A 20944-nucleotide genomic window follows, 5' to 3' on the forward strand; every position below is an offset into this window, starting at 1 on the left:
TCGCGATTTCCGCTGAAGACAGCACGCCCCATTTCTTCTTCAGACGCCGTTCTCCGACCTTCTCCTCCCTTGCCGTCCGCCTTCAAACATCGACTCTTCTGACATGAACAGAAGAACATGAGGCCAAGAATTTGAGTTTCTTGACCACTGGTTACAGGCGGAGGAATACTTCGGGCGACACGCGTTGAAGAACGACTCTTCCGTGTTCGGTACGCGTTGGACTGGAAGTCTCGCTGTCCCGCCGATATTACGAGTAGCACCCGACTCGACTCTTAATCCTCGTTCCGACGCGAGCTCATCGAGGCCACACGAGTTTCCATTTCCTTTGCAGCTTTCGTCTACTTGCCCCCGCTTTCAGGCGTAGCGTACGATTCGTTCGACATCCTTCCCCAGCACCGTTACACATAACACCATGGAACCCCACCGGCCAAGATCAAGCCACAAGGTCTCCATGACCTGGCACGAGGACGAGGCAACGTTAACACGAATGATGCAATTCGCGGACGAGTGTATCGAGACAAAGACGGTGACAACCACGACCACAACAAAGCGGTCCTACCCGCCACTCTTTCTCCGCGAACCACGAGACGTACTCTCGCTCGACTCCAAAGAATATCCACTTGCCGCAAAACCGACTCCGCCCGAGCTGCGAAAGTTTACCTTTGATCTTGATGACTACGAGACCCGCAGCTGGAAGAACGAGATTTCAGATCCTCAGGTGGGCGAGCTCCTCTGTCCATCTGGAGCTGGCTGAGCGTATTTTGCTGACCCAGTTGTGTTAAGGTTCGGCGGTCTCAGAGCATCGATTACACTGGCGAAATCAAGCGCGAGCCTGGTGTTGACAGTCCAATTTCTACAACGTCGCATCGTCTCAATGAACAGCTGGAGGCATACCAAGGAAGGTCGAGAAGATCAACGAGGGGCGTTTCGCCTAATCAGACACCGATGCCCACGAGAAGCTCACGGGCGGCAACGAAGCCTCCGAGCATACCACATACGGCTTCCGATAAACTGCGTCATGCCGTGTCTCGTGGCTATAGTCGGGATGCGGCGAGGGTACTCCGTCGCTCGTCAGGTTACTTGGCAACTCCTAGTACCTCTGAGCTTGCCACCGGTCGCTTAGAGCGAGCTGCGAGGCTGAGGTCCTTCCCAGCGGATGTGGCGGACTCGGGAACTAGCCAGTCCACCTCTGTTTATGATGTTGATAGCCTTGCAGACAGCGAGTCGCAAACGTTCAGCAACGTCGCTACCCCTCCCATCACGGACCCGGAGCTTCCGCCATTCGATGACGCAGACGATTCTCTCCCGCCCCATGCCAGCGACCCTCCCCCGAGGAGAAGCCTTAGCACGGTGGCTGCCCAGGACGTTAGCTTGCCTAGTCCCAGGCTTTCGCCTACGTTGGCAGCCACTCAAGTGCAGCCTACCCAAGCCGACGACGAAGCCGAGGAGGCCGAAGAGACCTCATTCTCGACACAACTCACGCGTTCAGACCGGCAACAATGGATGGACGAAAGCCAGGCGACGGATGATACCGAGGTTCCAGGAGCAATGGATCTATCTCCAGCCCCATACGGAGCCTCTCTTTCTCGGTCTAGGTCATACCGGAGACCTCACCTCGACCCAGGTTCGATGCTGGATAGCTTTGACGCCATGCCTAACGAGCTCAAAACCTGGATGATGTACCAGTTCCTGCGCAGGTGTCCCCGCAAAACCTTGCACGTTGTAGCGGATGTGGTCAACCCAGCCCTCAAGTGCGATTTTCTCAAGCAACTGCCACTCGAGCTCAGCCTCCATGTCCTCTCTTATTTGGACCACCGAGATCTTTGCCGTGCAGCACAGGTGTCTAAGCATTGGAGACACATTATCGACAGCAACGAGACCGGGTGGAAGGAGTTGTTTGACCGCGATGGCTTCCGTTTGCCACCAGGGGAACTCCAGAGAGCTATCAATGAGGGTTGGGGATGGCAGGACCCCGTCGGGTTCGAGGGATGCGAGGTTGACCTGAGCAACCAAAGCCGGCTTACATTCAGCGAGCATGAGCTCATCCGGTCGGCTGCCAAGGCGGACGTACCCGAGATCCTACCACGAACGAGGAGCGCAAAGCGGAAGCGTGGGTCAACCCAGATCAACGCCGAGAGGGCCAAACGCCGGGTCAGCGCCCAGGAGGGGAAGGCGGATAGAAACATGCCTCCGGCCAAGACCCACAAATCCGAAGGCCCAATCTCGGCTGCGAACGCTGCGGCTATTGCTGTTCCCGACCCGCAGCTTGGCCTCCCGAGTCTGCGAAACCTTCACCTTTTCAAGTCGCTTTATCGGAGACATTATATGTTCCGGCGGAGCTGGATGAGCGGGAAAGTGAAGCCAGGTCATGTTGCTTTTGCTGCTCACCCACGCCATGTCATCACCTGCCTCCAGTTTGACGACGACAAAATCATCACGGGAAGTGACGATACCTTGATACATGTCTACGACACCAAGACAGGAAAGTTACGTACGAAGCTCGAGGGCCACGAGGGCGGCGTCTGGGCGCTCCAGTACGAGGGGAATACGCTGGTGTCTGGTAGCACAGACCGTTCCGTTCGCGTGTGGGATATCCAGAAAGGTATCTGCACCCAGACGTTTTACGGACACACCAGCACGGTTCGCTGCTTGCAGATTGTGATGCCGGTTGACACCGGCAAAGTCCAGGACGGTAAGCCCGTCATGATGCCTCCTAAGCCGCTCATCATCACGGGCTCCCGGGACAGCCAGCTTCGCGTCTGGCGATTGCCAGAGGCAGGTTCTCGTCGATACATTCAGACTGGTCCGCCTGCCAGTGATGACCAATGCCCTTACTTCATTCGTATTCTATCCGGCCATGCTCACTCGGTTCGCGCCATTTCCGCATATGGCGACACACTTGTTTCCGGCAGTTACGACAGCACAGTACGCGTCTGGCGTATCAGCACTGGCGAGCAGTTGCATGTTCTGCACGGCCACGTCCAGAAGGTTTACTCGGTCGTGCTTGACCATAAGCGGAACCGGTGCATTTCGGGATCCATGGACTCGCTGGTCAAGATCTGGGATCTTAACACGGGAGCATGTCTGCACACGCTCGAAGGCCACAGCATGCTGGTCGGCTTGTTGGACCTGCGGGATGACCAGCTGGTCTCTGCCGCTGCCGACAGCACGTTACGGATTTGGGATCCTGACACGGGCAAGTGCAAGAAAGTTCTTGAAGCCCACACTGGAGCCATAACTTGTTTCCAGCACGACGGACGAAAGGTGATTTCGGGCAGTGATAAGACGGTCAAGATGTGGGACGTCGCTACGGGCGATTGTGTCCAGGACCTCCTGACCGACTTGGCTGGCGTGTGGCAGGTCAAGTTCGACGATCGCCGGTGTGTGGCTGCTGTGCAGCGCGATGGTCTCACATATGTTGAGGTGAGTTGATTGGCGGGGATGGGACAAAGGCTTTGATGACTGACATAGCTCGCAGATCCTCGACTTTGGTGCTGTCCGTGATGGCAAGCCACCCGAGGAGCTGGGCAAGCGGAAACTATTGAACGAGGCCGAGGTCCAGCGACTAATTGCAGAGGAGTCCTGAGCCACCACTGGGTGTGGGTTGCTCAGCACCAAGTTTGGCGCATTGAGCTCCAGCTAGAGGCACACACAAAGGGGACCATCACAGGCCAAATTACTGTGCGAATTTTCTTGGGCAAGCTACGTGGGCACATGATGGGAGGAACGGGAAATGACATTGAAATGAAAAGAAGCCGTAACAATTTGGCGAGTGCGCTCTGAGCATCTACATCATTCAACGTTCATGATTGTCAGCTTTGGGGACTAGGGGGTGTGAGCGAGGCAGGGCAAGGCAACATGGGTATATTCTTGGGCGGGCTGTATGTGCACAGCGTTATTCTTCCGGCATTTTTCATTTGGAGGCGCTCAGGTTGTGGCATGCATGAAATAATTGGTATTGGGATGACATGGCTAGGAAGACGGGAGCTCTGAACAAAGAAAGATCTAAGGAGACAGCCAGGTCGCCTCTTTCAGGTAGTGTTGTGTGTCTTTGCCATTCTATGTTCGTCAATATCTCCTGAGGTATTGAAGCCAGGTTTCGCGTGCCTGTTATTGCAATCTAGTGTATCAGTGGATTTATCTTAAACCGTCCATTTAGTTTCTCCGGCCTGTCACTTCGTTGAAATACCAAAGAATCGGTGTGGAACCGTCTATCGATCTTGGGTTCGGACTTCGCTCATGTTCAGCTTGATGGAGGCCCCTGCCAATCCCCTGCTAGTTAACTAATGCCAAGACCGGAGAAGCCTTGGGCCCCTGCATGTTGGCCGGGTAGCTCCTCCACCAGAATAATTACACGAGGACACCGCAACTGACCTGTCTCAACCACTCACCCATACTCCGTACTCTCCGTCCTTAACGCCCAACCCCTCCCAATGCTGCGGACTTTAATCAAAGCAATTCGACGGCGGTGACTGATCGCCATGGTACCTCCAAGGCCCACCTCGGGCGTAGTAGACCCGAGCGGCGGCATCGTGGGGTCCTTCTCGAGATTCTGGCAGGTAGGGGAGAGCACTCGGCTCAATTACCTTACATACGTAAATATGGTGACGTGCTGTCAGGCTGACTTTGTCATGGTTGCAGAGAACCTATGCCTCCGACCATATCGGTTTCGTACTTCTGCTGGTCGGGTACTTGCTGGTGCGTGCTCTAGGTTTAAGCTTGCTAGTGTTAGATCCTTCCCTTTCTGTCAGGACGACCTAACCCAGGGCCCGTGAACAGCTTCAATTCTTCGTCGAGCCCTTCCATCGCATGTTTTCGCTCAACGACCTACGCATCGCCTTTCCCCATGCCGAGGTCGAACGCGTTCCGCTCCGTAGGCCCACGACCCTGTTCCCTCCTGCCGACCCTCCCCATCTCACACGCGACTAACAACATGCTTGCTACAAATATATAGTCAATGACTTCATCTACGCTCTCTTCCTCCCCCTGGGCGTCCTCATTCTCGCCAACCTCGCCACTCACGCGCCGCCACACAAGCACCACGTCACGGTCCTCGGCCTGGCCATCTCCCTGATCCTGGCCTCCTTCCTCACCGACGTCATCAAGAACGCCGTCGGCCGCCCGCGGCCGGACCTGCTCGCGCGGTGCGTGCCGCGGCCGGACACGCCGCGCGACGTGCTCGTCACGATCGACGTGTGCACCCAGACGGACCATCACACCCTGCACGACGGCTGGCGCTCGTTCCCCTCGGGCCACAGCTCCTTCGCCTTCGCCGGGCTGGGGTACCTGAGCCTGTTCCTGGCGGGGCAGATGCGCATCTTTGCGCACGGCGGCGGCGGCGGCGGCGGCGGCGGCGCGAGCGCTGGGGACAAGGTCGAGAAGCTGGTCAGGGGCGACCTGTTACGCGCGCTTCTGTGTGGCGCCCCCCTCTTGGGGGCCACCATGATCGCTATCAGTCGGTGCCAAGACTACCGGCACGATGTGTACGATGTGTGCGTCGGTGGGTTACTGGGCTGGACGGTAGCGTATTGGAGTTATAGGCGGTATTGGCCGAGATTGGGGAGCTGGCGGTGTGAGGAGCCGTATGCAGGACCGCTGGGAGCGCAGGATGTTGTTGGGAGGAATGGGTATGGGAGGGTGAGGGACGAGGAAGAGGGTCTGGGCCAGGGCAGAAATGTAGGTATTGACTTGGGGGTCTTATCTAACTAATATGAGGTGAAGCGCTGACCTTATCTGCAGATCGATTGATCGCGTGTATGGTCCATTCATTTCGTCGGGTTTTCTTTCAGTGGTCACATCGGCTAACGACTGGAACGGGTTCTTGGCTGGGAGTTCGGTCACGGGCGTCATTGGCCTCGATCGGTTGGTACACACGGCGCTCGCAAGGAGTCTTAATTCCACCTACCCCGTCTATAGTCTCTTGACCTACTTTTCCTCCGTTGTCTCGTCTTTGGCCAAATCGTGCTTCTTCAATAGCGCCGTAATCTCTTCTCCGCTCCATAGCTTGTGGTAGATCTTGCCGTCCTTGGTCTGCCCAACCGTCGCAAATTCGACTGTATCATGGTCAGTTGTTGCCCACAGTTTTAAGCGTCTCAGGGCAACACTCACTTTTCTCGCTGCTGAGCTTGGTCGAGTCCATCGTCTTGCTCAGCACCTTGACCGCCATCCCACAAGCCTCCTCCAATGTGCAGTCCTCCTTGTAGTCTTGCTTCAACAAGCTCTGCGCACTCGCGTGGTTGGCCCCGGAGCTGGTTGCCTTCCACCCGCCGTAGTTGCCTGAAGGGTTGCTGAGGTACAGCTGGAACTGGCGCTGCGGGTCCCACCCCGCATAGATGAACGAGACGCCGAATGGACGCAGACCACCGTGTTGTGTGTAGCCTTGCTTGAGATCGCAGAGTCGGCGCACCAGCTGCTCGCAGGGAATATCTTCGTTGTACGTAAGCAGGTACCGTTGAGCGGCTTGCCGGGCGTAGTTGATGAGAATATTAGCGTCGGCGGTCATGCCAGCGACGGCGCAGATCATGTTGCTGTCCACCATGTCAGCATCTCCCCCTGTGCTGGAAACCTGCAAAACCCGGCAGTTCGTACTCGTTCAGAATGTAGAGCTTCTCGGCCGATGTGTCCTGCTCGAGCAGCTTCGAAGTAACCTTGCGTTCCGCAGCGAGAACGATGCCATCCTTGGCGAGAATGCCAATGGCCGTCCCGGCGTGGGAGATGGCCTCTAATGCGTATTCGACTTGGTACAGACGACCATCGGGCGAGAAAATGGTTGTCTGCAGGAGGGGTAAGCTTCAACATCCGCCCCAAGCTCCCATAACGGACCGCTTCGGGTGGAGCGCAGCTGCGACCAACTTACTCGGGAGTCGTATCTTCTCGACATGATGGGCAGGTGTTGAAGGGAAGTTGGCAATGAAATACGCCTGCAAGGGCAAATTAACAGGTCGACGGGCTTGTTGGGTGTTGGTTTGTCGCGTGCAATGGCAGGCGGAGAAAGCAAGGCTGATTGATGCTCTCTGGCTTCGTGGAGTGCCAGCGGCTTAGGCTGGAGCTCCAGGCAAGCGCTAACACGCGTATAGCTTGTTGCCTTGCCCTCCAGGTAAGTGGGTAAGCCGGCGCACAGGCCAACATGACCTTCTGCTTCTGCATCGCTTGCATGCCAAGCGATCTCCACTTCAAGCTTATCTAATCTGAGCTCTGCCTTTTCATTGCAGCGCATTCGCGTCGTTTCGATCGACAATCTCCTCTCTTTCCAACCTCCGCATCGCAACCCCTCAGCCAGAGAACACATCGACAAAGTCGCGCGCTGGCACCACCGGCAAATTAAAGCCAGAAAATATAGTCGGCGCGCTGTTCACGACAAGCTAACTTGAGCTCCCGTGATCCCGGGCAGGTGTTGAGATCAGTTTCCCTTTTGCACGCGACACCCAATCCCTCTTTCCCTCGGGTTGCATTGGAGCTCTTAACTCCAAAGCTCCGCTCGGCACGCGCCACCGCGCCTCTTGTTCCTGCCCACATCGGTTCCATCATCTGTCAATACACATCAAGGCAGAAGGCGCGAGGAAACGCGGACCCTGGGACACTGGGGTTTGCGGATAGCTTCAGGGAACTTGATTGCCATCGTGTCCTTGCGACTGCATTTCCTGCACAGTCCTATCATTTTAGTTTTATGCAAGCGTAAACATCCTATCAAGTGACTGCGTGCAACCTTTCACGCATGCTTTGAGCAACTTGAATCCTCAGTAGGCGCACACGACAACAAGGGAGCGCACCCGGCCAACTGACAGGCAACCCGTTGCCCATTTGTTTAGTCCCGTCATTGACGCGACAATGTCTGGTAAGCAAGCATCTTCAAGAGCTCTGCCACCCTGCGCGCGCCGCTCCCCATTCCCCCTCTGGTTGTGGATAGCAACCAGACAACGCGATGCCGCCCTCTCGTCGCAGCACACGCGGTCAGCCGCTAACCAACGATGGAGCACCAGAACCGGAACCGCGCCGATCGGTCAGGGCCACCAAAGGCCAGCACAAGGCATTGGAGCAGCTCGACCAGGCCATCGAGACACCGAAACGTCGCGGCGGAAACAAAAAGACCAAGAAGACGGCACCCGAGCCAGAAGAGCCTGAAGAAGAGATCATCCGATGCGTCTGTGGCGCTACAGAGCAAGACGAAGACTCGGGAGAGCCGTGGATCGCATGCGATCAGTGCGGCGCCTGGCAGCACAACATCTGCATGGGCATGAGCCAGTACACAGAGGATCTACCTAAGGAGTACTTCTGCGAGCTGTGCCGGCCGGAAAACCATCAGGAGCTGCTTGCCGGGATCGCCAAGGGCGAAAAGCCCTGGGAAGCTCGCCGCAAGGCATACGAGGAACAGAAGGCCGAGAAGAAGAAGAAAGGCCCCAAGAAGGGCAAGAAGCGGACGAGCGACCTCAAGGAAGATGCTTCCCAGAAATCGAAGCAGTCACCGCCTCCTCTTCCTGAGCCGAAAAAGGAACCAAAAGGAGCTGGCTTGAAGCGGAAGAATGGCGAGGTTGCGCAGGATAAGGACCCCAAGGTGCGCCATACACACCTATATTCCGTTATAAACGATCTAAAGGCTGACGTATGGTGCAGAAAATGCGCAAAGGTACCGAAGCACAGCAAGTTCCAGTCCCGGAGTACTCGCCTCCCGAAGACATTCCTGCGAATATCTCTGGCTTGCCAGACTCGCGCCAAGGCCCAGCAAAAGCTCTCTCGAAATCTTTGGTTGCCTCGCTTGCGGTCGCTGAGAAAAACGGGATTATTCCGGCCGACGGTGTCTCGAAAGCCGACCGCGCCGAGAAGTTCGCGCTTCAAATCGAACGTGCCGTCCATGACACTCACCCGACCACAAGCTCATATGCTGGCCAGATCCGGACCCTGGCCTTCAATCTCAAGAGCAACCCCGAGCTCACCGCCAGGTTGCTTGCACAGACCTTGACGCCTCCAATGCTGGCGTCGATGTCTACGGAAGAGCTGGCGTCCAAGGAGCTCCAAAAGGAGACGGCTGAGATGCTGGCTAGGGCAGAGAAGCAAGCCATCAAAATCACAGAAGACATTCCGCGCGTAAGGAGAACTCACAAAGGCGATGAGATCATTGACGATGATCACTTCATTGCCAGCGAGGACGTTCCTTCTGCCCCAGTCAGCAGGCCGAGCGCCCCCAAGCAGGAGTCCAAGGATACGCCCGAGTTCCCACCGCAGTCCAGACATCGCTCGGTTAGCGGTCCGGCCGTTGATAGCCAGCAGTCACCGAGCAGGTCCGATTTTGATCTAAACAAGGTATTTTCGAGCGTCAAGCCACCCTCACATCCCCAAGGACAGCCACGCGCATCCTTTGCTGCCGCCCCTTCAACTGGGCCCGGCGACGATCCCGATGTTGATCGCTTGCTCGACGACGGCACCCATTCACCCCCGTACTCGCCTAAGGAGGAGGACAACGATCCGGATGTTGTGTGGCGAGGAAATCTCATCATGAACACCATTGCCGAAGTTCAAGTCGCAGCTAAGCATATGGGAGGCGCCAACCTAAGCGAGACGATCAATCTCCCCTGGGATAAATTGCTGCCGCGGAACCTGACCGTGTGTGGCCGGATTGACGAACAGCAGGCCATTGTGTACCTTTGCGGCCTGCGATATAGCTTGCCCACCGACGTCGTCGTCGTCAGCCTCGAGCCGACAACTCCAGCAGCAAAGGCAGGGATGAACAAGCTCATTGACTACTTTGTCTCGAAGAAGAGGTACGGCGTGGTCGGAGACAAAGGGGTTGCCAATGTTCGCGACACATACCTTGTTCCAGTGCCCGCCGGCACCGGCAACCAACCGGAGTTCATGCTGAATTTGGCGGACAACTTCATTCCCGAAACAAGGTCGGAGCCCATGATGCTCTGCGTCATCGTCTACCGGAATGACCCCGAGACCATTCAGCGAATCCACGGGACTACGAACCCCATGGGGACGCATCAGGCTGCTCCGCGGGGCCCAGGAGCAGCTTCACAGTCCCCTGGGACACCAACGCCAACTCAGGGCGGGTTCCCTCCTACGGGACGACAATCAGTTTCCGCACCAGCCTTCTCGCCAACTTCTTCCCAAGGCGCTTTCTCGCAATACCCTTCGCCGAGAATGGCTACTCCTGTGCAGCAGCAGCCCCCACCGCACGCTCCCGCTCCACAGCAGCAACCGAAGCAGGCGTCAACGATAGAGGAGTTGCAGCGCCAAGGAGAGGCTACTGCTCGTGAAGTTCTTGGACATCTCATTACCAGCCCGACCGTAAGCTTCCTGCTTCCGCAGGCGCACTGCATGTCGCGGAAGGAGTGGGAGGTGATCAAGAAGATATACGAGAAAGATCCAAGGACTCGCGACGAGCTCCCGTATTTGAGCACGATACTCGAGAGGGAGGGCCAACAACAACAACAGCGGGAGGCATCGCAGTCTCGACCTCAATCTCAGGTTCAGCCCCCCCCGCCACATCCACAGCAACAAAACCGCGCCCAGTCTGAACAGCAGCTTCAAGGGCAACCTCAGCCCCAGCCTCAGCTTCATTCCCAGCACCCACCCCCAGTCCGGACGACCCCTATCCCGCCTCCGCCGATTCCTCCAGCTCCTGCAGCCGGGCCGCCAAAGCAGACACCGATCCCACCGCCCCCGATTCCGCCCCAAGCAACAACAAATTCTGGGCCCCCGCCGGCTTAGAGATCTGGGGATGAGCAGGATGAATCCGCTCCGCTACCGAGGCCCAGGCCGGACACCATGTCTGCTCCCTCATCATGTACTAGTGCTCCCTCTTCAACATTGCCGATACGGTCAGCTTCTCCTAGACCAAAAGAAAATCGACCCCCGAGTTCCTCACACGTGTCCCCCAATTTGTGCTGTCATGATTTACTCTTAGCCTCAGCTCGTCCCACCCAGTTCTCTGAGTTCTCTCATTGTGCTCGTTCACCTTCTCCCCCGCCGTTATCACCGAGGCCGCCCTCAATGCTCCCGGCCTTGCGACCACAGTCACAATCGAAACGACAATCATTCCGATCAACCCTTTCTTCCTTTGTGAGAAACCGTTCCATAACCTTCCCTCCAGGCCTTGTCGCACGAAACCCCGTCCTCAGGCAAATAACAGCCACCCTGCCGTGCCCGGCAGCGGTTCTGCCCCCCATGCCTCCTTCGAGGTTAAGACATCCACACTCTCGGGAGGGTGCAGCGAACGATTACAGGCCCCTCATACCTTCACGGTTGCGCCATTCCTCTAGCGTGGATGACGAGGAGGAACAGCCACCGCCGTGTGTCAAGACCGGAGACGAACAGTCGCAGGGGAATGGAAGGCCGCCGCTCCCTTTACAACACAGACCTCCAACGATGGGGGCGTTCTCTAGGCCTCTCCGGCCGTGTTCCCGACTTGGGTTTGCGCCTGGGACGGACTCGGGGCTCAAACTTCATTCTGTCTCTGGCCTGGGATCTGGATCCAGGTCCAGGTCTGGGTCTGGAACGGGGTCCGAATCAGAAACCGAGAAGCTAAGCTGTGGATGTCCCGGACCGGATGTCGGGCGGTGCGATGAGGGGTGCACTTGTAACGCAAGCTGCGCCTGTGAGGAATGCGAAATCAGCTGGGACGATGAGCTTTCTTTAGGCAGAAAAAACGATGGCGATGAATATGGCGAGAGTGACGAAGATGAAGCGGAGTCGGTGGTGGACACCCTTACGGAAGAAGAAGCGAGAAGTTTGCTTGGAGACGGGCTTGCCGGCGAGGTTTTTGATGACAATCATCCTTCACCCGAAACTGGGATGGCGGGAGTCGGAGAGCGATCCGGTCAAGGTGGCATAGTGACGGAACGTGAAAAGACCAATGGGAGCCTCGTTGACGGAGTTACTGGGCTTTGTGGGCGGGATCAAGGAACTGCGGAGAGCTCTGAGTTTGGTGTGGTAACTGCTTGGTCCCGGTTGGGTTCTGTGGACGCGGACGAGGACGAGTCGGGAGAATGTCACAAGGATGCGATTTTCAGTCTGCTGAACATTGTCAACAGGGCCCTTAAAGAAGAGGAGGCCAGTGGGTGATTGTATACGGGGTGAATCATTTCCAGATAGTTGGGACACTTCACCCGGGTTTTTTTTTTTTTTGTTTTGTTTTGTTTTGTTTTGTTTTGTTTTGTTTTGAGTTCTTACACGGTCGCGGAAAGGGACACAAAAGCGATTGGACTGTTTGACCAGCGTCAACAGCGGAGCACCCATTTCATATGAGTTCTCAGGTTTGGCTTCAGTTTGATGTTTAATTCTATAGTGGGAGCGGTTTTGCTGAGTTCGCATTCTGGCAACCGCTAGCCAGCTCAGCTTGTTTTTTCTTTGCTCTTGGTCGCCGAACCTCGGGGTTTACAGCACCCACTGCTTTGCGTAGGATTAGGTATTCGTCCATGTACCATCTTGTTAAGACAGGCAAACAGCGGAGGGATTATTAGGTGGTTAAACTCACAACTTAACCGCACTTCGGTACATGTTCAATCGCCCCAGTGACTCGTGTGGCTTTAGATTGTTTGCCACTGGGTATAGAGTATATCACCCACGAGATCGTGTCTTGTCTTCTGTTGTTTTCACATGAAGCCGCGGTGAGAGTTGGATAGAATACATCTGCTCACTATGATGCAGAGCCGTTTCTCCTTTGGCATCCACATCTGCTTGAGACACAGACCTAGGCAAAACTGTTGTACGAGACAGTCATGAAAACTCCTCATCAATTCTCTTCCACCCTGCCAGCTCCCTCTGCTCTTGCAGCTGCTCAGGTCGAGGCTCGAGAGCTTCCTTCTCGCTAGGCCCCTTCTCCAGCTGTGGCACCTGGATACTGGCCAGTCCCTCAATCATTCGCTTCGCCTTGTCTACCACGCTCCGAATTCCGGCTGTCTCGGCGCGTATCTGGTCGCCATGGGCGTGCATCATCTGGATCAACTGCTCGCGCGCGTGATGCGGGCGATACTCGTTAAGCGTGTGGTGGAAGTTGAGGAGGAGAACTTTGATGTCTTCGATCTTTCCGGCAGCCTGAATGATGGCCGTGTCAGAACTGCTGAGGTGCAGGCTTGGGGGAGGCTCTCACATGCGCCGGGTTGTGACCCATCAGTCCCACTAACTCGAGATAGTTGAGCAGAAGGGACTTGACTAATTTCTTGAGCTCGAATCCACGATCAAGGTGCTTGCTGTCCCGATCTATCTCAGATGTCGGGCCCAGTCGCTGGATGCCGGCGTCTTCGAGGCTTTGAAGGGTTTCGGTGAGCTGAGGGCTAGTTAATGCTTGGGTAATCACAATGACGCAGGGGAGTAACAAACAGTTTCAGGCTCGCTGAATAACCTCCACTTTCCGTCGGCAGGCTCGGAAGGCGGCTGGAGGTTAATAAGATGTTCTGGTATGTTGGGAATCCGGATGACCGCGTCGGCGCTCAAGCCCTGCTGATCGGCGTAATCCTCTTTGAGGCTCTCGAAACGCTCAATGTTCTCCGGCGTGAAATCTCTCCAGAAAGGTGGCGGATCCGGCCAAAGCGCCGTCACCCGATTCGGGTCGTCCTCGAGGCCGTCCATGGCTCGTTCCCCCCCGATTGATCGAGAGGTGCGACACGAACAAAGTCGGTGGGGTGCGGTTCAGGGCTCAAGTCTGGAGAATTGAGAGAGCTGCCATCCTTCGCCACTCCTGGATGGAGCCGGATCCCTAAGTTTGACGGGTCTGCAAGGCGCGGGTCGCCTTTTCCTTGCAAGATTACTTGATATCGGCGTGATGGAGGGGAACGGGGAATTGATGTGGGAACGGAACGGGAACCTTTGCGACCGTGGCTGAAGCTCTCCCTTGCAGGATTACTGTGGCTGCCAGCAGCGTGGGGCAGCTGAGCTCCCTGTGGCTGTTCTCATTATGGTACCTCAACCGACCAGGGAGCCTTCCTTCGTCTGATCATCTCGATCAGCTAAGCTCTTTTATCTTGGCTATGGTTTGCACAACAATTGAGCACTTGGAATATCTGACCAGACTATCCAGTCAGTTTCACTGAAACTCCTGTCGATTATAGCACACAGGTCCCATCAATTCTACGCCTAGGAAGGGTTACGGGTTGCACCCTCCGCTCCCAATTCAAAACCCGACCACGATCACCACCACCATGGCTGACGTCCGCGCTCTTCTTCGACAGCAGCGCGCTGCCCGCCGGATAGAGCACCCTCACGCCTCGTACTCGGACACCGGCAAGCTTATCTGTACCGTATGTAACGACCACATCAAGACCGAATCTCTCTGGGACGGACACCTGCGCAGCGCCGGCCACCGACAACGACTACAAACCCTCCATCAGGCCTCAGCAAAGAAAACAAGCAATGGCTATGCCGGCTTTGTGGGTCAAGGCTCGGAGATTCAAGGCTCGGCTGCCCCGGCCAGCAAGCGCAAGCTCGCCGACTCAGACGACGACATGGTCGGTGAAGACGAAGCATCGCGCAGGAAACGCACAAGACCCGGCTCTCCGCCTGGGGGCAAACCGTTGCATGAAGCCGAAACACCTGCCAAGAAAGACAACAATGGCAAAGCAGACAAGCCCATAACACCGCCACTCCACCGCCGAACATCAGGCGCCCCCAGCGCCGGCGTTGAGATGCAGATCCCGTCTCGCCCTGCAACACCCAGTGCCAGTGGCACACCGCTAGCCACGACGCCCAAAGCGCCACCAATCGGTCGGTCGCCGTTGATACCAGAGGAGACGACAGCGGCGCAACAAGAGAGCGTCCCTGGCGCCCAAGAAGCACAAGGCGGGGCCGCGGGGACCACGGCGGCAGCGGCAGCGGCACCCGTTGACGAAGATATGTGGGCGGCGTTTGAGGCAGACCTGATTCATGGCTCGGGAACAAAGGCCAGCACGAAGCCTCCAGCTGCCGCCGCCGCAGCTGGACTGGACGACGACGCGGTCATTTCCGCGCCGGCCATGAGCGCCGCGGAGGTAGCCGCCAAATCGGAAGAGGAAGAGCGCACAAGACGGCGAGCATTAGTGGATATCCAGATTGAAGACGAAAAGGAAGAGGCCACCCGCGCTCTTGAAAACGAGTTCGAGGTGATGGAGGAGCTGGAGGCAAGGGCGCGAAAGTTGAGGGAGCGGAGAGAGGCGCTCAGGGCGCAGAGTAACGGCGGTGCTGTGCCGACGGTAGCTGCAACCAATGGCGACTCTAAAGGCAGTCCTCCGGGGAAGGAGAATGCCGCAATGGGAGACGAGGAAGACGAAGAGAACGAAGATGAAGAGGACGACGAGGACGACTGGGATGGTTTCAGGTTCCGCTCATAGTGGCATCCCGCACCGCTGAAGGCTTTCCGGTCATTGTTTGACTTTAGATGTGTATATTATGGTATGTACGTCCTTCTAATATGGCAGGGTGCCCTAAGTGGCCAATCATGCCGTCGTCACATAGCATCACATGTTGCTCGCTGAACTCCCGCAGAAAAACTGTACAAAACCAAAGAAACGATCCTCGTCCCCCCCCCCCCCCCCCCGCCCCCGAGAGGCGGAACTATCCATCAGTGCAGAGCAAGAAAACTCCCAGAACAGCAGCCAATTGCTCAGACACACCACTTCCCCAATTCTTATCATCAAGTCAAAGAGTTGCGGAAAAGAGCATCGATCACACCTGCTCCCCCCTTCCAACTTTCTCCCAAAACCGCCTCAGCCTCCACACTCTCCCAACCCCAGCCCGTTCCTCCCACATCCTGACCTTCTCCTGCCTCTTCCCGACCTCCCCCTTCCACACCGATCCGACCCACGCCCTCAACCCGTCCTTGACCCGTTCCCTCTCCACCGCCCTCTTCCTCGCTATCAGCGCCGGCGCCACGGGAGCCACGCCGGCGTAGCTGCCATTCCGTCTCTTTCCGTCACCGCTGCCGCCGGAGGAGGAAGAGGCCGGGGAGCGAGGAGCCAGGGGCAGGCACTCTGGCGGCAGGACGCAGCGCTCGACGAGGGTCTCAACCGAGGGCCGCTTGGCGAGCTGGCGCGCGAGGCGGATAGACGCCAGGCTGCGGGCCAGGCGGCGCGAGGCGAAGGCCGTGTGGGTCAGCACGATCGAGCGGCGGACGAGGTCGGCGCGCGAGGGCCGCGAGGGCGACGTGAGCAGGGGCGGGAGGATTGCGCGCGTGCGGCGGAGGCGGGTCTGGTGCAGGTGGGGATTAAGGGAGAGTGTTCGGAGGTGGCGGGAGGTCTGTTCAAGAGTGGGTTTCTCCTTGTTTAGTTTGCTTTCCTGGGAACGGAGGACTGGGACTGGGGGAATACGGTGGTCAAGGAACGAGGGGGATCCCGTCATGGGCAGTGCTGCGTTCTGGGTAAGGGCAAATGACTTTGAAAGACGAGGACATGTTCAAGAGCGTGAACATTGCTGAGGTGAACATTGCTAAGATGGAAAGGAAGAATTTTGGGGACGGAGGTAGGGGGAGGGGGGTGGGGGTGGGAGGGATGGGCGTATCATGGCAGGCTGGTCTTCAGGCCATGCCAGAGGGGATCGTGCTTCTCAGCAAGAGAGGAGACAGAAGGGGGGGGGGGGGGGTTGACGCACCCTGGAGGTTGCCAGCAAGTCACACACTTCGAGGTAACTCAGGATATGGAAGAGTACCTCGTTCGGAAGGTCCAAGAGCTGCAGTTGGTTTCTACGCTGAGGTACAGTTGCCACCATGCTTGCATCTTCTTCCGCAGGCTCTGTCACGGGTGAAGAGGCCATCCTCAGGGATTGAGAGGCGGGGCTCGGCATCGCGACAACGCCCGTCAGTGTGGTATCCGCGTGGGTATCGCCTTGCCACCCCTCGGTCGTGGCTACGTACGGTTGGATACTGGGCTCTGGTGAGCACAGCGTTTCCGCAGATCTTTTATTGAGCGGGCAACGGCCGTTTTCCACGCCGGTTATTGCCTCGTTTGCGGTTCCGGAATCCACGATCGAAAGCCTATCAGTCTTGGCGACGAGCTCGGTGCTAATGACTGAATCCAGATCCGTCTCGATTCCGGCTGTCCCGCAGTTCTCAGACATTCTCAGGGCTTCTTGCCGCGAGGCTTGCATAGGTGGTGACGCCATGGACGGCGGAGCCCGGTGAGGGGTCGGCGCCATCTTTCCAACACAGCTGCTGGGTTTGGACTGACCTTGTCCCTCGATGATCTGGCAACGAGCGAGGCGTGGCTTAGTTGTGTTGTCATACCACCCACCGACGGAGAACTAGGGTGAGCTGAGCCCAGGTCAAGCGGAATTGCAACACTGGTCGCTTCGCTATTCCTTGCTGCGATACCTCCCACTCAACCTTGCAAGCAATCACCAATCGCGGAAGTCAGCGTCGATTAGGGCGGGTGTCACTCCGCTGTGCCGACGGCGAGTAGAGCGCGTAAGACAGTTCCGGAGCGATTCCTCGTCGCGGCTAAACAGGATCGAGTCAACCAAAAAAAAAAACTCGGCTGAGGGTGGCCGCCGATCTGGCCGCAGATTGAAAACTCAGCGAAATAGTTAATGCCTGGAGCCCGACAGGCAGTGCAGTCGCAAGAGGCAGACACGGGAGACAATGCCGACCAGCGTCGTCAGATGCCGTATGGAATGTACGGTTACCGATAATATCTCCAAACAGGCAGTGTACCTGCTTGTGTGCTGTGGGAGGACTCTTGCAACCGCTGTTTGGAAAGCTGAGCGCAAAGCAAGCTGTCTCCGTTGAACGGGCGATGGTTTTGAGATGAGTCTAAGGACTTAAAGCAGGAAAGGAGACTTGTAACCAAGGAGTATCGGCTCCTCAGCCAATCTGTCGTGAACTCATCTGACACCGCGTATGATCGCAAGATGTTGGCACGAAGATTGGTTTGACCGGAGGGTTGGGAGGGGTGCCTTGATTTACACTCAAGTTCGCAAATTGGAGGAGATGACGATGCAAGGGGTACACACGAGACAGGAGCGCATGATTCAGCGGCAGGCGCAGCACAGCAGTTGACCCCTCGCGCGCCTGGTCTGATGTTTGGAAAGAGGTATGTACTGTACCCCACACGGTCACGATATCTCGGTTTCTCTTTCCACTGTGCACATACCTACACTCCGTACAACTCCGTATAACGTAACCGACTTCTCTTGCCAAACCCTGTCGTTTTCATGCTCGCTAGGCTCTTTATAACCATTTGCAACCTGTTCAATTGTTCCGCGCGCAACTGTGAGGATATCGGAGGACTGGTTTTAAAAGCTACCAACTATGCAACAAGTCTCTTTCGTCAAACCGGCACTGGCAATTTTGTACGGACCCGTATTTTACTCATGGAACAAATGCATTCAAGACCTCTGGTGCAAACACGCAAGGCACGTGCCGGTGCCTTACAGATGCCATGTATATAAGGTACTGTACATACATACACGTACAGACATACCTACATAGTACACAGTAGGCTGATGCTTGAAACAAGGGAGGCGCCTACCTGTGTACACTGTACGAGACTTAGCAGTTCAAACCAGAAGGCGGGGCTTTGGTGGCCCCACCGAGCTGACGAGGCTGACGCACCTGCCACCAGTTCGTTCGCTGAATGCGAGTTGACTGACTGCAGCCTAAGCACCACAGGCCCCAACCTCGGATGGGAAGGAACTTCCCAGGCCAGAACGTTTCTGCGAATCAGATAACAACGCTTCTCGCGGATGTTGCCCCACTATGTAGCATGCAAGGCGACGCCGAGAATGATGTGCACTGCTCTGCGGGCAGGGAACATGTGCATTGCGTGAACCGCTGTCAGGGGACCTGCAGCGCTTCCGTTCTGGGAGCCGTATGTACATATGCATACATATGTATGTATGTACATACTACGTATGTAGTAGGTATGTACAGTACATAGCTGCTGCCTGCCCTTGTCATGGGCATCTGCTGAGGTCGTAGACCTTTGCAGCCTTTTCTCGAATCGATTAATTAGTCACATCTTCCTATATAATCTGCCTCCTGGGAGGCTCTTCACACTCAACACCGGAGCCTACTAGCTAACACGTGCAAATCAACAATTCTAAGTATCGCAACCTAGTTCAGTTGGTGCCTGATCGGGCCAAACTCCGCTTTTCGATGGCAACAACTGGAAAGCAACCTCGGGTTGACTACCGTCACTGACGTGTGACGTCGGATCGGCGGGACAGGCCTCGAACGATGCGGCCATGGCCTCCTTATCACCCCAAGCGTTACCTGTTCGAGAGCGGAAAGGCGGAAACTGTCGACGGCAAAAACAATCCCCCTGAAGCTCAAGGAGCAGTTCACCATTCCTACCATCAAGCTCGCAACCACAGAGTTCGGTGTCTTCTCGAGGCTCGGCCCTCTCCTCCTTCCGCCGATAATCCTCACGTAATTGTCGCCACTTCAACATAAGGACATTTCTCTTGGCCGCGGAATTGTTGCATCCCCGCGGCCCGAAACAGGCAGCAGGCTCGCCGCTTACTACATTGCATTAGGTCAGTCTGTCATTGAGTCTTCGCGGTCAGAGAATCGCCGAAGTTTCTTCCCAGAGTTGTCTCGCATACCTTATCCACGCTATCACGGGGTACACTGTGGGGAGCTATTGAAGCTCTGCTCTTGTGATTGCGGCCTGTGCCGTGGCCTGCACCCGCGGCCCCCCTAGGCTGGGCGAGCCAATAGAAACGCCCATCAAACCCTCTTGAGGCTGTTCCCCAAACACAGCTCTTCCGCGCCTGCATTCCCGCAAGGGCCCCTGTAACATCCCTGTTGCTCGACTCCAGGTCGATCGCCTTGAGCTAAATCGGGCACCCCCTGTCCGCCTCAAGATCAAACGCCACGCCTGCACCAACCGTGGGCCGGTTCGGCGATACTATCGAGTCAACCAGAACTGAAAATCGAGTTGGAAACACTGAGGTTCCGTCGGTTATTCCCGATGGAAATCACAGCCGTTGAGCGGAACAAGAGCCTCTTGAGGGATGTTTCCTGCCATTTTTTCTTCAGCTATTCAAGCTAACAAAGGAAGTTCGGCAAACCCCCAACCATTCTTTCTTGCGAGCTGCTGCTGTTGACCATGATGACCACGGCCACGATCTCGACTTAGCTGTGATATCATAGGAAGTCATCACTGCAACACTTCGACTGACAGACGCTGGTCGGCCACGGGATATCATGATGTTGGTTGGAAAGAGTAGACATCGCTCTGCCGAAGGGCGGGCCGATCCCGCTTCTAATTAGACAATCGGCTTTCGTTGTTGTCAGAACAATTAAAGGATTGACGGAATCCAAACTCCCGAATCAAACGGTGGGACGTTGCACGAAACCGAGCCTCCTAAGGCCTGCTAACAACACACACGGTCACTGTAAACGGCCGGTTCTAAGTCAACCCCCAAGACATATCTCTCATCCACCCCACCTGGCCGCTTGGAAGGCCGCAGAAACCACCCTGATTCATCACGTTGCATCACCGTATCCTTACGTTTCTCCATTTTGCACCCATGTCGCAATCGACTACTCGTGGCGCAACCCCAAAGGGGGGGTTGTAGAGGTCATGCCCGATGACCGTCAAGTGCCCCCGGCACGCTCTCCGACCTCCGCATCCTAAAAAGACGAGACAACAAGTTGTATGTCAGCCAAGCCATAGCTGCATTCTCACACAGATCGAAGAAGTCACCGGGACGGCAAGATCAGATGTCAAGACACGGTCACGGAACGGGCCATGGATCGCATTTTTCTGTTACCCGAAGGCAAGGGAAGCATGCAAAGGCGCACTCCCAAGCGCTGAGCCGGATATTGTTCTGCCCCGGGGTGCCTGTGGCATAACCTTGCCGTTCATCCAGCAGCTACTTGTGATCATCACACTTGCATCCGGTCCTCCCCCTCCCCCACAAGAAGCAAGATGAGCTGTAAGTCACCGCCCCCAAAGTGGACCGTCGGATGAGCTGGCCAGCTTCAATCAGATCTAGTTGAGTCAACACAGCTTGAATACCGATTCATTCGAGCCGCAAG

The 20944-nt window shown here is 56.3% G+C and overlaps 7 protein-coding genes across 7 annotated transcripts; 4 read left to right on the forward strand and 3 right to left on the reverse strand.

Moving 5' to 3' along the window:
• Positions 1 to 266: 266 nt before the first annotated feature.
• Positions 267 to 3871, forward strand: MYCTH_2306137 (uncharacterized protein). Its single transcript, XM_003663855.1, has 3 exons — positions 267 to 718; positions 784 to 3423; positions 3479 to 3871. Exons 1-3 carry the CDS (start codon positions 413 to 415, stop codon positions 3584 to 3586), a joined length of 3054 nt encoding a protein of 1017 aa, XP_003663903.1. The 5' UTR covers positions 267 to 412; the 3' UTR covers positions 3587 to 3871.
• Positions 3872 to 4481: 610 nt separating this feature from the next.
• MYCTH_52645 (uncharacterized protein) lies at positions 4482 to 5709 on the forward strand (the record flags this gene model as incomplete). Its single annotated transcript, XM_003663856.1, has 4 exons — positions 4482 to 4559; positions 4642 to 4698; positions 4780 to 4873; positions 4955 to 5709. 4 exons carry the CDS (start codon positions 4482 to 4484, stop codon positions 5707 to 5709), a joined length of 984 nt encoding a protein of 327 aa, XP_003663904.1.
• Positions 5710 to 5736: 27 nt separating this feature from the next.
• Positions 5737 to 7071, reverse strand: MYCTH_2306141 (uncharacterized protein). Its single transcript, XM_003663857.1, has 4 exons — positions 6857 to 7071; positions 6589 to 6773; positions 6109 to 6527; positions 5737 to 6053 (listed from the first exon to the last, which is right to left on the reverse strand). Exons 1-4 carry the CDS (start codon positions 6878 to 6880, stop codon positions 5926 to 5928), a joined length of 756 nt encoding a protein of 251 aa, XP_003663905.1. The 5' UTR covers positions 6881 to 7071; the 3' UTR covers positions 5737 to 5925.
• A 606-nt stretch (positions 7072 to 7677) lies between these two features.
• On the forward strand, positions 7678 to 10985 carry MYCTH_2306143 (uncharacterized protein). The gene is made up of 3 exons (XM_003663858.1): positions 7678 to 7831; positions 7977 to 8551; positions 8611 to 10985. The coding sequence occupies exons 1-3, from the start codon at positions 7828 to 7830 to the stop codon at positions 10705 to 10707; spliced, it is 2676 nt and encodes an 891-aa protein (XP_003663906.1). The 5' UTR covers positions 7678 to 7827; the 3' UTR covers positions 10708 to 10985.
• Positions 10986 to 12498: 1513 nt separating this feature from the next.
• Positions 12499 to 13775, reverse strand: MYCTH_2306147 (uncharacterized protein). The gene is made up of 3 exons (XM_003663859.1): positions 13318 to 13775; positions 13088 to 13264; positions 12499 to 13032 (listed from the first exon to the last, which is right to left on the reverse strand). The coding sequence occupies exons 1-3, from the start codon at positions 13564 to 13566 to the stop codon at positions 12715 to 12717; spliced, it is 744 nt and encodes a 247-aa protein (XP_003663907.1). The 5' UTR covers positions 13567 to 13775; the 3' UTR covers positions 12499 to 12714.
• A 175-nt stretch (positions 13776 to 13950) lies between these two features.
• On the forward strand, positions 13951 to 15495 carry MYCTH_2306148 (uncharacterized protein). The gene has a single exon (XM_003663860.1). The coding sequence runs from the start codon at positions 14136 to 14138 to the stop codon at positions 15297 to 15299; it is 1164 nt and encodes a 387-aa protein (XP_003663908.1). The 5' UTR covers positions 13951 to 14135; the 3' UTR covers positions 15300 to 15495.
• A 100-nt stretch (positions 15496 to 15595) lies between these two features.
• Positions 15596 to 16322, reverse strand: MYCTH_2306149 (uncharacterized protein). Its single transcript, XM_003663861.1, has one exon. It carries the CDS (start codon positions 16303 to 16305, stop codon positions 15634 to 15636), a length of 672 nt encoding a protein of 223 aa, XP_003663909.1. The 5' UTR covers positions 16306 to 16322; the 3' UTR covers positions 15596 to 15633.
• Positions 16323 to 20944: the final 4622 nt, after the last annotated feature.

Source organism: Thermothelomyces thermophilus, chromosome 4 (genome assembly GCF_000226095.1).
Source record: "Thermothelomyces thermophilus ATCC 42464 chromosome 4, complete sequence".
In the NCBI taxonomy this organism is placed as follows: Eukaryota; Fungi; Ascomycota; class Sordariomycetes; order Sordariales; family Chaetomiaceae; genus Thermothelomyces; species Thermothelomyces thermophilus.

Bases quoted from the DNA above. Each gene is read 5' to 3' on its own strand.
- MYCTH_2306137 (XM_003663855.1), top strand. From the start codon at position 413: ATGGAACCCCACCGGCCAAGATCAAGCCACAAGGTCTCCATGACCTGG. The intron at 719-783 runs GTGGGCGAGCTC...AGTTGTGTTAAG, and splicing joins ACGAGATTTCAGATCCTCAG to GTTCGGCGGTCTCAGAGCAT. The intron at 3,424-3,478 runs GTGAGTTGATTG...CATAGCTCGCAG, and splicing joins ATGGTCTCACATATGTTGAG to ATCCTCGACTTTGGTGCTGT.
- MYCTH_2306141 (XM_003663857.1), bottom strand. From the start codon at position 6,880: ATGTCGAGAAGATACGACTCCCGA. The intron at 6,528-6,588 runs GTACGAACTGCC...CATGGTGGACAG, and splicing joins AAGCTCTACATTCTGAACGA to CAACATGATCTGCGCCGTCG. The intron at 6,054-6,108 runs GTGAGTGTTGCC...ACCATGATACAG, and splicing joins CAAGCTCAGCAGCGAGAAAA to TCGAATTTGCGACGGTTGGG.
- MYCTH_2306143 (XM_003663858.1), top strand. The intron at 8,552-8,610 runs GTGCGCCATACA...CGTATGGTGCAG, and splicing joins CGCAGGATAAGGACCCCAAG to AAAATGCGCAAAGGTACCGA.
- MYCTH_2306147 (XM_003663859.1), bottom strand. From the start codon at position 13,566: ATGGACGGCCTCGAGGACGACCCGAATCGGGTGACGGCGCTTTGGCCG. The intron at 13,265-13,317 runs GTTTGTTACTCC...ACTAGCCCTCAG, and splicing joins TATTCAGCGAGCCTGAAACT to CTCACCGAAACCCTTCAAAG. The intron at 13,033-13,087 runs GTGAGAGCCTCC...GCCATCATTCAG, and splicing joins TGGGTCACAACCCGGCGCAT to GCTGCCGGAAAGATCGAAGA.
- MYCTH_2306148 (XM_003663860.1), top strand. From the start codon at position 14,136: ATGGCTGACGTCCGCGCTCTTCTTCGACAGCAGCGCGCTGCCCGCCGG.
- MYCTH_2306149 (XM_003663861.1), bottom strand. From the start codon at position 16,305: ATGACGGGATCCCCCTCGTTCCTTGACCACCGTATTCCCCCAGTCCCA.